The 16,102-nt window shown below is 45.7% G+C and overlaps 1 protein-coding gene across 8 annotated transcripts in view; it reads right to left on the bottom strand.

Moving 5' to 3' along the window:
• SFMBT2 (Scm like with four mbt domains 2) overlaps positions 1 to 16,102 on the bottom strand; it is a 229,688-nt gene that overhangs the window by 75,861 nt on the left and 137,725 nt on the right. For all 8 annotated transcript variants that reach the window (XM_040451499.1, XM_040451497.1, XM_040451500.1 and 5 more), the window contains 2 exons: positions 9,310 to 9,411; positions 5,834 to 5,981 (listed from right to left, as the gene is read on the bottom strand). In XM_040451499.1, the coding sequence (XP_040307433.1) occupies positions 5,834 to 5,981; positions 9,310 to 9,411 (250 nt within the window). The remainder of the gene's footprint in view (positions 1 to 5,833; positions 5,982 to 9,309; positions 9,412 to 16,102) is intronic.

The following is a 16,102-nucleotide window of genomic DNA, read 5'->3' as shown; positions in this document are numbered from 1 at the left end:
CACTGCCTAGGAGAGCGGTTGGATAAGAAACAAGCAAAAACCAGGGGTATACTCCATTAGACTGGCCACAGCCAATAAAAAGAATCAAATGAATAAAAAAAAAAAAAACACCCATTCACAACAGCAAGCAAACAGGAAGTATCTAGGAAAATTACTAGCAAAACAAGTTGTAAAAAGATAACACAATAAAACGTTCATTTTTCTAAATTAATTAATTAAGTCCAATGCACGGTCAATCAAAATCCAATGGGTTTTTTTCACAGTGTCTTACAAACTGGTTCTAAAATTCACATACGATAACCTGCAAAAAACAACGAAGACAATTTTGAAAAGGAAGAAAAGGTCGAGGGAGTCACTGGATGGATATCGAGACATAGAGTAAAATCGATTTTTAAAAGTGAGGTATTTATGCAGAGACGGACAAACAGCAATGAAGCAGCAGAACTAAGAACAGATAAGGTTCTCAGCCCTCGAAGGGACCGGATGCGTGTTAGTGGGGGCATCACCCATCAGCAAGGAAACTGCACACTATTCAATGAATGATGCCGAGGCAATGGCTGAATCTGAAAATCCAATTCAACCTAAGTGAGAAAATAAAAGCAACCTCTTTTCATCCCTCGTGCCGTGCAAAACTTAACTCCGAGAGTACACTAAAAAGCTAACTACAGAAAATGAAACCGCAGGACTGTCAAAGGAAACACAGAACATCAATAAAACAAAGTTTATCTAAAGCCATAGACAAATCATAATGGAAAAGGCTGGTTTGACCACATTATCATTTCGTATTCCAATATAACATAAAATACCATTAGAAAGTGAAGCAACGAGCCACAGGCTAGACTATCACATATTGTGACGCGCATGGCGAGAGAAGAAATTCATCCTCAAACATATAAATACTTCTACGATCAAAAGAAAAAGGAGAGCGATGTAATAAGCAAAGCAAAGGCAACACAAATTGTGAACAAGCATATGATGAACTGCTCCACGGCACTAGCAGATTAGGGACACCAAAATGAAACCGGAGACCCATTTCCCAGGCGTCAGGATGGCACTTGTTCACGCCCCAGCGTATCACAGAATGGTGAGGAGGACGCCAAATAGGATCTCCAGCAACTCCACTCTCTGGGTATATCCCCGGAGAGATCTCTCACTTTGGGCACATGTACAAAGATGCTGTGAGTACCATTCCCAACGCAGAAAAGAGTTAATGCCTCAAATGTCTTTAAACGGGAAATGGATTTCAAGAATTAACGTATATTCATAAAACAGGCAAAATGAGTAAGGAATCTATACGCATCAACACGGAGGAAAATCTGCAAAATGTTACAGGAGGAAAGTTACATAAGGGTGGGCATAGCGGGATACTCTTTACATGCCTATCAAAAAGATCTGCTGCAGGGGCGCCTGAGGGGGCTCAGGCAGTTGAGCGTCCAACTTGCGCTCAGGGTATCACCTCACGGTTCATAGGTTCGAGCCCCGCATCCGGCTCTGTGCTCAGAGCCTGGAGTGTGCTTTGGACGAGGAAGGTGGTTATGGGGGGGGTGGGGGGAGATGGGGGGGGCGGTTGGAGACCCGGCAGAGAGGCAGGGGAGGGAAGGGGAGGAATACAGGCAGAACTTCAACATTCAACGCTTAACAAATACGGACGGAGAGCCGCACTGCTTTAGCCACTGAGGATAAGCAGAGAACGCGACAAAAATCCCTGCTGTCGGTGAACTTTCACATCGCTGGAGAGACACATAAAAACCAGGGCAAAGAAGGAAAATATACATCAATTGTATCTCCCATGATAATAAGTTCTGTGCAGCAAAGCCATGCAGGGAAGGAGATAAAAACATTGAGGGTAGAGATTTGTAATCGACACTAAACAGGCCAGCCAGCCCCAGCCAGGCGGCACCTCAGTCAGATGGAAGGACAGACAACCTAAGCGGGGGTGGGGATGAGGGCCAGGTCTCGGGAATGGCAAGGAGGAAGGCGGGACTGGACAGACTGGAGTGGGGGGCATCTTAGGAGATGAGGCCAGACAGGGAACTAGTGGGCGCTGTAGGCCGGGACCATGAGCTGGAATTTCCACTGACTTGATACTTGAGGTACCAAGGCCTCGGACAGTCTGAACAGAGGAGGGACGTGTGCGATTTCCACCTTAGCACAACCAGCCTGAGCATCTCATCGAAGAACACGTGCAATGCCAGAGGCCACTGCAGTAACCCAGGAGACGTCTGACGGTGGCCTGGACCAGGGTGGTCGTGATGACACATGGTCAGATCCTGAAAACACTGACGGGATTCACCGATGCAATAATTAGGTGAGAAACACAGTCAGCGGTGACTCGGTCTTCTATTATATTCTATGATGCTTTATTTCATTTTTTAAAAATCTGACTCCAATGTGGCCAAATGCCAGCATCTGTTCCCTCAAGGCAGGGGGTCCAGGAGATTATGTGCATTTATTATTATTTTCTGTACCCTGTGGTATGTCTGAAACATAACAGATTACCGAATGGGGTACGTTCATCGGTCAGTGTCTGAGGTTTTTCTTCAGGAAAAGAGGACACCAGTTAGGGTTCACTACTCTGAGTCTTGATAATAACAAAACAACACCTTCACTTCTTAAATCGTCTTAACGGTTCACGTGCCTACTAGTAAGATGGCCAAACAGTGGGGACAGAGAGCTAAAGGAAGTGATTCACTTTTAGCCTCTGCACACCCATTTTACAACCGATTTACAATAAATGCAAAAGCTTAATATTTTCTACTAAGATCCCTCCTGGGTAGGATGTTCACTCCTCTTATTCTACGACTAATCCTTGAAGTTACATGCCAAGGAGGTTAATGAAATAGTTTAAAAATCGTAAGTCATGGTTGATAACCTATATACACACTTTTGCTTCACAGGTTTATTTACTTGTTTCATCACTTTTTATAGCGTCTATAATTGTGAATGGCTGTTTGCTAGTTTTAAACTAATGGAATAAAACTTCCAAGGATCTGTCCTTTGCTTACCAGGAAAGCACTTTCTCTCCCAGACATCCTGAAACCTTCCTATCCATTCTAGCTTACACACTACTTGTCTCTAAAGTCTGGAGACAGATTTTTTTTTTCTGAATTCTTTAACGTTTTATTTTATTTTTTGAGAGACAGAGAGGGACAGAGCACAAACAGGGGAGGGGCGGAGAGAGAGGGAGACACAGAATCCGAAGCAGGCTCCAGGCTCGGCGCTGTCAGCACAGAGTCCGATGTGGGGCTCGAACCCATGAATACGAGACCATGACCTGAGCCGAAGTTGGATCCTCAACCGAATGAGCCACCCAGGCGCCCCATGGAGAGAAATTTTTTTTTAACTTAAGAAACAGATTCAAAACAATGTAAGTATGGGTCTCTGTTCTCTGCAAATCTCCCATACCATCAGATATCTTTTGTTTCATCAGCTCCTTCCCACTGGGGAATGAGAGGGGATAATATCTTTTGTTTAGGGATCAGGCAGCATGTAATTGTAAGTGGTGTTTACCGTTCTAACGGAAATCTAAACCACCTAACACTTTCGTGAAAGCATATACGCAAGAAACCATCTAAAGTCACTTCCCAACATGAGTAATAAATCCGACGTACTGTACGTACAAAGTTCAGAACTTGAGTTAAAAGCAACTTTTATAAGAAGAGCACATACGTTCGTAGGTTAATAAAGAGTGGTGTTTGAAAAAGTTCTACGGCATGATCCCCGGCCTCGCTGTTGACAAATTAGCTCACAAGCAAACCATAAAATCACATCTACCAAAAACCCTACCACCACCCTCTCAATTTTAACGCACTTTAATTACAAAAATAGGTTTTACTATGTGCGTTAACATATACTCAACATGTTCTCCCAAAATGGTGAGAGTTCAGCAAATAAATTAGCCAAGACTTTGTTATAATCACAGGCCCCGGGACAATTATTCCCCAGAATTCTAATTCTCCAACTGTATTTCTCCAAACATCATGAAATACAATTATCCAAAGAGGCACACCTACTTTCCAAATAAATACCCAAATTATGCCAACAGTCTCTCTTCTAAAATGCATTTCTAACAGTGTAATAAGTTCATAAGAAATATATTTTAAAAAATCTAGAGATAGTGTTAAACATGAAAACCCTGCTTAATGGAATAATCCAGCAGCCAAAACACATACCCAGATATTTTCCCTCTTTTCACCATGTGAGGAAATACCTGAGCAATTTTTTTTCTTTAAATTCTTCAACAGATCTTATTACTACCTAGGCATTTTATAATTTCCAACCAAGCAGCATTTTAGATATCCAGGAGGAAGTCTTTCTTCGATGACCTGGACCCATCCGCACAAATGCTCAGATCACAGAAGTCAGGAAGGAGTAGAGATCGTGTGTGGGACTGACTGTGAGATTCAACAAGTGACCTGTTGCTAGATGTCACGCAGGAAAGGATTGCGACCTTTCTCTGATCTGCTACCGCTCGATAGTTCGTGGTAAGAAACCTATCATGCTAGAGGATTACAAAGATATCCAGCCTTGTGTCACTGGTTTGACGCGGCAGAGCGTCCCATCTGATTGACAGTCACGATCTGGCCAGGGTCACCTTCGAGGACCCTCGGGAACTGGCGTCCTCTCCACCGAGGAGCACAGAATCGGGGAGGGCACCTCTCCCCGTTAGTCACCACCCGCGTGGCCTCGGACGGGTCACACGGGCTCTGTGTGTGACTCCGCCTCGTGCCAGGGCAAGGCTCATTTCGAGGACGCCGTGGACCCAGGCACGCGGAACGGTCCGGGGAGTGGTCTGCACCAGCCTACCGTGCTCTAACGAGACCACATTCCGCTGCTGCACGACTTTAAGGAGAAGAACTGGCAGCTGACGTGGGGGTACCTTCGCCCGGTGGGGATGAGCACAGGGAGCATGGGGGGGCGGGGGACGGTGAGCGGCCAGCGAAGCACGGCACAGACGGGCCAGGCAGGTGCAGCAGGGGCAAAGGCTGCCTCTGGGACACGACGACCCCCAGGTATCTGGAACTTAACCTGTGGGTATTCATTAACCTCCCAGCGTGAGGAATGCTAGAAATAATCCAGGCCCTGGGGATCTGGAAAGGGCAGCACAGAACCCCTGCATTTTTTGTGATCTGTTAAAATCCTGCAGGAAGTTTATTCGTCTCATCTCTTCCTGCAATTATTCTACCACCCCCTCTGGTTTCCCTCCCACCCCCCTCCCTCCATCCGGCTACTCTCTTCCCTGCAGGGGCGTCAGATCTGCAAGGGGCAGCAAACCGCACGTCACCCCACGACACGCGAGGTACTTACCAAGAATGTGGTTCGTGGGTTCCGGTTTGACATGGTTTTAGTGCGACCCGGCTCCCGACTTAATTATTTTAATGTGTTACCGCATCACACTGTTGGCTACCAGACAGTGAGCTTGGGGGAAAATTAACTTCACGGAAATAAAAACGGAGAGAAATGTTTCTTCCGCATGATGCCGCGTTTCTAACGCCACTTCTCGAACACCTTCAAGCGTTCAGCCTCGATCGCTTAGCTGTGCCCTCGATGGCTTAGCTGTGCCCTCTGTCACCACACCCCAGCACCCCCGCACGCCACGGCGGATGGGGAGCCACGGCGGACGGAGTGGACTTCTCCAGAAGCCCGAAATCACGCACCTCGCCGCGGGAAGGAGCTGTGACAGAGTCCAGTGTCAAGTCACCTGTGAGGTGCACTGTTTTCCCACAATCTAAATCGTTTACAACATAAACTTCTCGAGATCATCGGAGGCACACTTCGGTGACGCCACCTTCCTCAGCCACCCAAACCCTGCACGTTTTCACGGAATACAGACCTTTGGGAGGTGTGAGATTGACTCCATTTTTAAGGCACCATTGTACTGGTAAAATCCCCAAAGAATCCGCATGGCACAACATTGAGAGTTTACTAGGTTCTGGTCTTAGGTCGTCAATAGTCACTTGGAAAAAATGGTTGTTAAAAACCTGAAAGAGAAAACAACCACAGAGCCAAGGGTTAATTCCTCGGGACTATCACACGATGCCGGTATGAAACGCTGGCACAGCTTCCAAATGCAACAAATAGGTTTCATCGAAAGGATTCCGACACAGCCTGGCACCTCAGTGGATATCGCCAAAATGATCCGGTTCAAGAGTCGATCACTGTGGCCGCTTTAATGGAAAGATAAGCGGGTGAGTCGTGTACATACGAAAGCACAAAACGACGTCAGTGACTTTAGAGAAGTAAAGGGACAGTCAGTGCCGGAAGAAAAACACTCATGAAGGAAGACAAACCCAAAGCCAGGATGGGCCCTGGAAGGTCAGTGGTTTCTCCAGGTCCACGGCAGGGACCCACGGCCTCACAGCAGATCATTTAAGAACCTCACTGTCTGGCTTGGAACACTCTTCCTAAGCTAGGATTCCTGGCTCCCTCATGTACAGAATATTTTTCTGGAGGCAGACTAATTAAAATCAAAGCAGGAACGCACGCTCACTCTTGTTCTTCTTCAAGTTACTTCTGGTAAATAGCCCTAATTCTGCTGCCTGAGATCTGCCTCTGAAAGGAGACTTTATGGAGCAAAGGATCAAACTTCACCCTCCCGGCAAGCTCTTCCCTCTGCAGCCCGATTCAAAACCACACCTTCCCTCCCACACTCTGGCCTTCCAGCCTCCTCTGGTCCCTTCCCTGCTGTGTCTTTCTCCTTAGCATTTGACATGTAACTTTCTATTGATTTACTTCCTTCTTCTCTACCATCACCCATTAAAATATAAGCTCTGTAAAAGCAGGGACTTTTGTCCACGTCCCCACTGTCCAGAATAGTGCCTACATTAAACGCCAGTGGGATCTAATCTCACATGCACGTGCACACACACACACACACACACACACACGCACACAGATGTGTATATTAAAAACCTGGAATTCTGATGGCAGAATTTGTTAGCACCACTAGACCCTGTGAGCATGGGCACTGAGGAATCTCCAAAACCTATTAAAACGCATATTCGTGTGCACATACTTCAGAAGAAAAGCTGAATCAGTTTCCTCAACTCCATCACGGTTCATGTCCCACATGGTATAGAAACACTGAGCAATCTGGTCCAAAACCTGTAGGTCTCAGAACTAAAACCTAGAGCAGTTAACCTGCTGGCCCAAGGCTGTGCAGCTCAGAGCCAGCCTTGAAAGAAATAGAACCAAGATTCTTTATCTAAACAATACAATGTAATTCACAGACACAGATGATAGTGTCATTGTCATCATCTGTCTATACTGTATGGTTTTGGATCACCAAACACACAATCTGTAATCTCACCGTCCTGCTAAAGGTTGGGCATTTAAAACACAGTTACTTGCTTTATCCGTTGGCTTTAATGTTATTTATTTATGTCTTTAATAGTTGTGCCATGAAGGAAAGCCCCGAGGAAAATGAAAATGAAGTTTTCATTATCATGAGCAGTTATGTTCGCAAACGTAATATTCTAAAGCCTTCTCCGATGTTACGAGAATTATGTCTAATTATAAATACCTACCACCTTAAAACATCCTGAAATCTCACTACATGCGGGGGGACCTTGAACCTGCCCATCTAAGTCCTGAGAGGCCAAAGCATACGGTCCAGTCCACGTGTATTCTACACCACAGGGCCAAAAAGGGTTCGTGCGGAACAGAAAGACTGAGCGTTTTATCCTTCGCAGAAAGGGTAAGAAGAAACAAAATGAAAAAGAAACTGTAGCTTAAAAAAATCAGAGAAAATATCCTCCCCGCCCCCACCCCCAATAAGACTTATTTATTGTGAAACCAAGCTACTGTCACTGGAAATCTATCCCACAAGACACCGGTATCTGGGCTGAGACTATCCGTAATTAGTATGTCACATTCTAACGGTACAGATTACGATTATTTGCAGGCATAAAAATGTGAGTCCTCTGTGGAGACACTGAGCACACCGGCATCTCTCTTTCGTTTACTGTATAAATACCAGGGGAAGGGGACACCGTTGCCTCTCAGAATGACGACAGGGTAACATTTATGCAGATAAATGGGCAGCTGGCATTACCACATCAGCTGCTGCTGGGACAAAGGGAAATTCTGGCCAGCGTGCAGCAAGGTAACACTTATCAGTTTTGGGAAAATGTGCAATTACCAGAATGCACGAGGAAAACCCCCAAAGGTCAACTTAAATAAAAAAGCTTTTTAACGGATGGTGTTATGACCGAGAACATAAATTGCAACCCTAGAAACCACCGTGGAAAGCATCACTCCGTATTTTTTTTTCTCACGGGCCAGTTGTTCTCCAAATAAATCAGCAGTGATGTAAAAGTAATTTACGTTCTAAAGAAAACCTATGTAGAAGAAAAGAAACACCGCGATCACAACCGTCTTCCATAATATGACGTACATCTCATCAAATCGTGAAGTAAAAAAAGACCACGCCGAATGACTCTGAAACGCCCACCCCTGTATTAACAAATCTAGGCTTCCTTAGTGAAAGAAATGAAAATGGAATTGAGTTTTGAACCGTTAATTAAGTTCCCTCACAAAAGGCCATTAACTAAAACATACACTGGGCAAGAATGTGGCTTTGGTCTCTCCGGCCATCTGTAAGAGGACACTCAAGGTAGAAACACGTGTCTCAGGTGTTACTTCCACAGGTGACTTCCTCGACGGGGAAGGGACATTACAATCTGAAAAGCCCATCGGGCCGTAATGACAGTGACTTTACATTAAAAGGCAATTTTGTCTTAAATTCGCGAATCGGAGAAGCAGGCTCCTCCCTTCGTGGATGAAAGCCAGTGACAAAACGCAAGCGGACGGGGTCGGGGGACACACTGGAGATGGGAATCGGCTTTCCGCCTTTTTCTCGGGTGTTCGAACTATAAACACATCACTCTAACGCCTGCCAGCGGGAGAGGACCAGGCTGCCATTGCAACGCTGACGATGCGTGACTCACGAGCATGTTGTGTCAAAGATAACGGGAACCAACAGGGACACTGAGGTGGCCACGGCCAACAGCGCAAGGTGGATCAGAGTCGCGGCAGAGGTCGCTGCTGCAGACCCAGCGGGCGTCTGGACCTTCTTCCCGGCCACTCGGGGACACCAGCATCTACATTCTGCCCTCCCCGAATCTCTGCTGCAACGGGAGGCAGGGGACCGGCCTCGTTCCCTACGACCAGTGACAGCGGGGCTGGCGAGAAGGTGCCCTCCGCCAGGCGCAGGGGTGCCGCGGCACACCCCTGCAACCGCATATTTCGTCCGGCCGGCTGTGAACGGCAACACGGGGGCTGAGGTGGAAAGCAAAGCGGGAGGCTCACCTTGGTCACTGATGCGGGACAGATATGGAAGGGCTCGCTCAAATTCACTGTTTCTAGCTTCATCCCGACCGTGAAGAAATGGCTTCTCAGATCTGCATGATCCTGCAGGGGAAGCGACAGAAAGGCTGAAAAAGTGGCCGTGCTGTGCATGAACTCGGGCACTGTCTGGACGCCCTCCTTAGACATTTTATTGGGTAACTAAAATCGGATTGAAACAATTAACCCTCCCCCGTTGCAAATTTCTCATTATTGCAAGATACTGCGGATTTAATTATTTTCTGTGGGCTAAATTGCTTTTCCGAGGGAAGGAAACAAGCCTTTGTGGCCATGCTTGAATTTACACTAAGCCAAAAAAAAAAAAAAAAGGAAAAGAAAAAGGAAAAGAAAAAGGAAAAGAAAAAGGAAAAGAAAAAAATCACACGGCACTGCTTTGATCTTCCCAGGCGCTAGAACGGAAGCTCGGCCGAGTAATGGGGGCCATCAGTCATCTGAAACACACAGCAGGCACATCTTCAGCAAACGTGGCCTCGTGCTTCTGGAGGTAACTCCCCAGGGCTTCAGGGAGACCCTGTGGGTGACACGGCCTGTCCCCACATCCTGTGCCTGAGAGCTCACAGCTTATCAGTTCCTGGTGGTCAGCCGCCCATCTGGGGAATGTGTGCCTGTAGAGGTCCAAACAGCTCTGCCCGCGATCGGAACCCGACTCCGGCTCCATCAGGATGAGCCACAGCCCCTGTTTAATAGGCGTCTGGCAGTTTTAAAACCCGCTCACGGCAACCTTCTGTGTGCGAGACGGAGCTCCCCTGCCTTCTCGAGCAAAGAAATTTCAGTGCCCGCTTTCCCTCCACGGCAACAGAGGAGGCTGGCTGAACTCGGGATGCCAGGATTTATCTGGCCGAGACGGAGGTCACCTCCTAATTCACAGTCCGTGCAAATGGTAGCAGATAAAGAAACGTATCTGCACCCCGTCCCTGGGGGACATAATAGCTACAAATAAATCCTACCATTTCTAAATTCATCAACTGGGTGAGAAGCACCAAACCTATCTAGGGATCTACTACTTGCTTCTATCTGCAGACCTCCAGGGGGTTTTTAATTAATTCAGAGGTGCCATTCCTCGTGCAGCCCTGAGGATCGGGCAGAGCCCCGCAGGGCTGGGGCTGCTCCCCCTGCAAAAGCTGGTCAGTGCCGTGGGTGGAGCTCACGAGAACAGAGAACCGCTTACAAACCCCCCCCCCCGCCACGCCACTGCTCTACCAACGAAGGTGCAGGCTTTGAACGCCCAGAGACCACAAGGACCCCGTCTCCTGTCGTCACCGCAGTCTGCAAAGGTATCCGTACCCGGTGGGGGCTCAAGAAATGCTAGGTCTGGAGGAAGCAAGCAGTGTCACATCTGGCGGCGGCAGGGGTGAGGGGTTGATCCACAGGCAGGGATGTGTCCAAAGTGCAACGGCGTAGGACAAAAACTCAATGCATGAACTAGCCCGTTCCCAGCCTTTATCAATTCCTCCAGAACTCAACGATCACGCTGTGCAGAGATTAGATGCATATAAGGAAAAACACAAGGAAACACCCCTCACATGCAAGAGATGATTTTTATGTTTTTATGTTGAAAATATGGCGTTTATTTTTAATGGTGGCTGGGAAACTGGCTCAGGGGGGGATAAAACCTCAAAAGACACCGTATAGAGAGTTAATGCATATTAACACATAATAATTCAGATCGACCACAGTGCCAGGGCAAAGCCAGAAAGCACGGGGGATGACAGAAAAGCAGTAACCCTGAACCACAAAGGACTCGCTGACACCTGAATTACAAGATTAAAAGTTAACGTTCCTGTCGGACATCCATATCACCCCCACCCCCAGCATCTCACTACCAGTGGGAACGCACGCACATTAGTGAACTGTGCAGATAAACACTTTTCCCCTTTTAAGTTCAAAAACCCTTTCCCCTTTTGAAAAAAAGGAATTATTCCAAAACCATAATATAACACAACTTTACCTGAATATAGTCAACAAGTTGAAGCGGTCATTCTTACACGGCTTGACGATACAGAACTTTCCTCAGGAACTAATGACACATTGGTACCTTGAACAATGCGGGGGGACAGGGGAGACAACGTCCTGAACAGTTGAAAACGGGCGCGTAACTTCTGACTCCCCGCCAAAACTTAACTAAGAGCCTCACGTTGACCAGGAGAACCCTTACCAATCCCATAAACAGTCGATGAGCACATATTCTGTACGTTGTGTGCATGACGTACGGTATTCTCGCAACAGAGTAAGCTAGAGAAAAGATAATGTTAGGAAGAAAATCTTAAGAGAAAATACATTTACGGCACTCTCCTGTATCTATCGGAAAAAAAAAAAAAACATCTGCGTGTAGATGGAGTTCAGGTCAATGCTGTTCAAGGGTCGACTGTTTAATAAATGGCCCAGACGAATATAGTATTTTCACAGACGTTCTGCTTCTCTCTGCTATCAGATGTCCCTCCCTGTTGCACAGTTCCCTCTCATTACTAGAGATGTGACTCACCAATAATAGAACATTTATAACTTCTGGTAGCCTCCACCACCAGATCTGCTCTCTTTGCAATTTCCCTCTATCACCTGTTTTCGCTTCCCCTCTGTTTCTGCTGCGAGGTTCCTGACGACATTCTGGGCTTCTGGTCTACCTGCCATCTTCAGCCTTTCTTGACTTCAGCTGTGTGCCCATGCTTTGCCCCATATACTTCTGTCCCTACCTTTGCTCTGAGTAGAGGCAGCTTTCTAAGGCAGGGTCGACACGGGACTGCCAGAACCCTTCTACATCCCAGGCTCTCCGTTTGACCTTGACCATGGACTTGAAGTCTTTAGCCAAGTTTACACTCACCCTATATCTACCGGAAGGTCTCTCCATCACAACTCCTGATGCTGAAAAGTCTATGGGATCAGTCACCCTACACTGCTAGATGTCCCTTAACAGGTGCCTTATGTTACACACAGTTGTTGGGTAGGACCAGGCAATGGCCGCTTTTCCTTAGGAATAAAGCATCAAGGCTTAGGGCAAGAATTTGCTCCTCAGATAACCTTCTCCTTTGGCACCTGCGGCTGGTGTTATAAATGTTCGTCGTTCATGATTTCTGCGTCTACCTCATCCAACCGTATCTCCAGGTAAAGAGGGGATCATTTTGTGCAGATATCACACACTCTGTTCCCTCTTTCCTGGAGTGGCCAAGCGCTGGTCAACCACCGAGTGGTGTCATTCGTAAAAAATACCATTCACATCACAATCACACATTGCCAAATGGGGGACAAAAATAAAATGTTAATGACATTAGTATTTTTTAAAATAATTACAATGGTGTTCTGTCTCAATGATATGAAAATATTTCTTTAAATGTTTATCTGTTTTTGGGAAAGAGAGAGTGAGCAGGGGAGGGGCAGAAAAAGAAAGAGGGGGACAGAGGATCCAAAACCCAATGGGGGGCTGGAACTCACAAACTCTAAGTGAGACCATGACCTGAGCTGAAGTCGGATGCTCAACTGACTGAGCCACACAGGCACCCTGCCATTAAAATATTTTTAAACAATTTAAAAATGATGCTTAGTGACCAAGGGTTTACAAAGAAGTCTTTCATGGTCATCTAGGGCTTGGATTTCCTACATCGTAAACTATTTTGACCAGCTTTCAATTACATGCAAGCACACAAAATTCTTACTTGTGAAATGCATCTGTTTTTGTCCCAAACTATGTGAAAATCCTTCAACCCTCTCATTTAATATACTGGAAAAGGAACCCAGATATTGTGATGGGTACCTGTATTCGAACACAGATGTTTATATTCTGGTCTTGAATATCCACATCTATCCAGAAGAGCCTCTTAAACTTGAAGTCTAAATTTCAGAAACAAGCCCAGAAATTATACAACACATTTCTGTAGCCACAGCCCTACCCTTCACTTTCTTAAAGTCACTTTTAATCAGTAGTTAATCAGTATTAAAAAAACAAAAACAAAAAAAGAGGGATGCCTGGGTGGCTCAGTTGGTTAAGCCTCCGACTTCGGCTCAGGTTATGATCTCACAGTTTGTGAATTCGAGGCCCACATCAGGCTCTGGGCTGACAGCTCAGGGCCCAGAGCCTGCTTTGGATTCTGTGTCTTCCTCTCTCTCTGCCCCTCCCCTGCTCACACTCTGTCTCTCTCTCTCTCTCTCTCAAAATTGAATGTTAAAAAAAAAATTTTTAAAGGAAAGACAAATCTTCCAATGTCTAAAATCCCACCCATTTCGAAGGTAAGTCAACACAACAAAGTCTTTTACATCCAGAAGCAAAGACACATAAGGATTATGAGTTTGATTAGGACCATATATACACCACTCTAATGTTTATGTTTTTCATGAACCATGATGTCATAAAATTTATACTACAAGAGGTAGAACAGTGTCTTCTCAAAGACTGAAACCTCCCGCGGGCCCCTGGAGACCTTGAAACGAACATGACACGAGGCCATGTGTTATGTGCAATACTTCCCCGTCAATGCATAACTCTCTCATTTATGTTCTGTGGTTCACCCAATTAGGACCCCAACAAGCATTTATTGAATTAAGCTGAGGAATGTCCAAAACTAGATGACTTTTTGATATTCATTCCAATTCCAAAGTGTAGCATTCGCTCAATAAGCATGCATTAGACAATGCCAAAGTACCACACATGCAGAGATGCAGAGCGCGCGCGCGCGCGCACACACACACACACACACACACACACACATTATCAGAGGGAGAAGAAAAAAGACAAAGAACAGCTATGGAATATCCAGGCTTAGAAGAAATTCCAGAATAAACATTTTTTCCTACAGCATATAAAAATCACTACTGCTATGATGATGGCAATCTGAGGGTTTCCAGGAGTGAATCTTAATCTGGAATATGAATATGACTCGGAAGAGTAAAGAAAAAATTATGGGAAAGTGGCTTGATAAATTTAGCTCAGGAGGCTGGACCTTAAAATCCCAGAGTTAGGCATGTCAGTTTGATCCAAAAAGGCAAAAGAGTCATTGATACTCCTAAAAAATACTGAGTTATTTTTAAGATAATTAAAGAATTCAACGGCAGTAAATTTCCAAAATAAGACAACACACAGACCTTCCGAGCTCTGTGTGTGTGTGCGTATATAGGTACATTCATATTGGTATATGAGGAAAGGTACTGATACTCTCATTGAAAACCAAATTTAATCGCCCCCAGACCATTTACTTGAGGCTGCTAATGCAGTCAGAGTACATGCATTCATTTTCGCAAACACAAGCTAATCATTCTCGGTGTTAAAAAGAGGGAGAGCTCCTGGCCCCTGAAGATGATTCACAAAACCGATTATCTACCGAGAGATAATGGAAAATTCACTGTGGTTTGAGAGATGCATTCTGGCCTCTGCAAAGCTCTAGAGAATCATTCACACCTCACAATTATTGGATCAAGAATGATGTTATTCCTGAAATCAGGAGGGATTACTAAATGCTCAGTACATTCACAAATATGCCTGTCACAGTCAAGAAATACTGTTTATTTAAATGTACTGGAGTCCACTGAAATTGCTTACAGAAAAACTTTCATTCGAAGAAATGCTGGTAATGTCACTCCCATTTACACTCATCGCTACACATTTTATTCTCACCCTAAAGTAGTTTTCTATTGATCAGAGATAAAATGCCATTCATTTCATTGGAGGACTGTCTTACCAGCCTACCTTAACAATCGCTCTTCAGGGAACCTTATTTTCAGCCGCACGACAATGTAACAGAGATTATATATACATCAACTTCTGTTCCCCATCAGTTTCCTTGTCTCTGGAACCCAAGAGTTTCATGCTTTCCTACTAAAGATGCAAGGACTCTACACCGAAAATCATGGTTTGGCACATAATATCAATCAGGGAAACAGGAACAAGGCAATATATTGTAAATGCCTCTAAGCACCTCCTCGTATTATCATTTCCCCCCTCACAAGAGATGATGGGGTAGTAGCCATCTTACAGGGAGGAAATTAAGACACAGAGAGGTTAGATACATCAGCAAGGGCACGGAGGTAACAAGAGAAGCCAGATTCAAATTCAAATGGTCTGACTACATCCACGATTAGCTTCAGGTGATACAACGGATTGGGAAGCAAAGGCGAAACGGGATCTTTTATTTTCTTTATTGTTAATTAAGTAAACAAATAAAAAAAAAATCCATTAGAGCCTAGAGGCTCCTAAAATTTTATCTCAAAGACAGATATTGCCAGGTTTTATTTCTGTTCTCGATTTTTTTTTAATCTTTATTTTTGAGAGAGGCAGAGCATAAGCAGGGGAGGGGCAGAGAGAGCGGGAGACACAGAATCCGAAGCAGGCTCCAGGCTCTGAGCTGTCAGCACAGAGCCCGATGTGGGGCTCGAAGAACCTTGAGATCATGACCTGAGCTGAAGTCGGACACTTAACCACCAGGCGCCCCTTTTTTTGGTTTTAAAGTTTATTTATGTATTTTGAGAAAGGGGCAGAGAGAGAGAGGGAGAAAGAAAATCCCAAACAGGCTTTGCGCTGTCAGCGCAGAGTCCGATGTGGGGCTCGATCCCACAAACTGTGAGATCATGACCTAAGCCGAAATCAACAGTCTGACGCTTAAACCGCTTAACCCGCTGAGCCATCCAGGAGCCCCAGACATCTTGCCAGGTTAAAAAGTAACAGCTCTTAGGGGCGCCTGGGTGGCGCAGTCGGTTAAGCGTCCGACTTCAGCCAGGTCACGATCTCGCGGTCCGGTCCGTGAGTTCGAGCCCC

This window comes from Herpailurus yagouaroundi, unplaced genomic scaffold (genome assembly GCF_014898765.1).
Source record: "Herpailurus yagouaroundi ecotype Mexico unplaced genomic scaffold, PumYag 203, whole genome shotgun sequence".
Taxonomy (NCBI): Eukaryota; Metazoa; Chordata; class Mammalia; order Carnivora; family Felidae; genus Herpailurus; species Herpailurus yagouaroundi.
The sequence above is the reverse complement of the archived record's forward strand: the minus strand, read 5'-3'. Positions and strand labels throughout refer to the sequence as shown.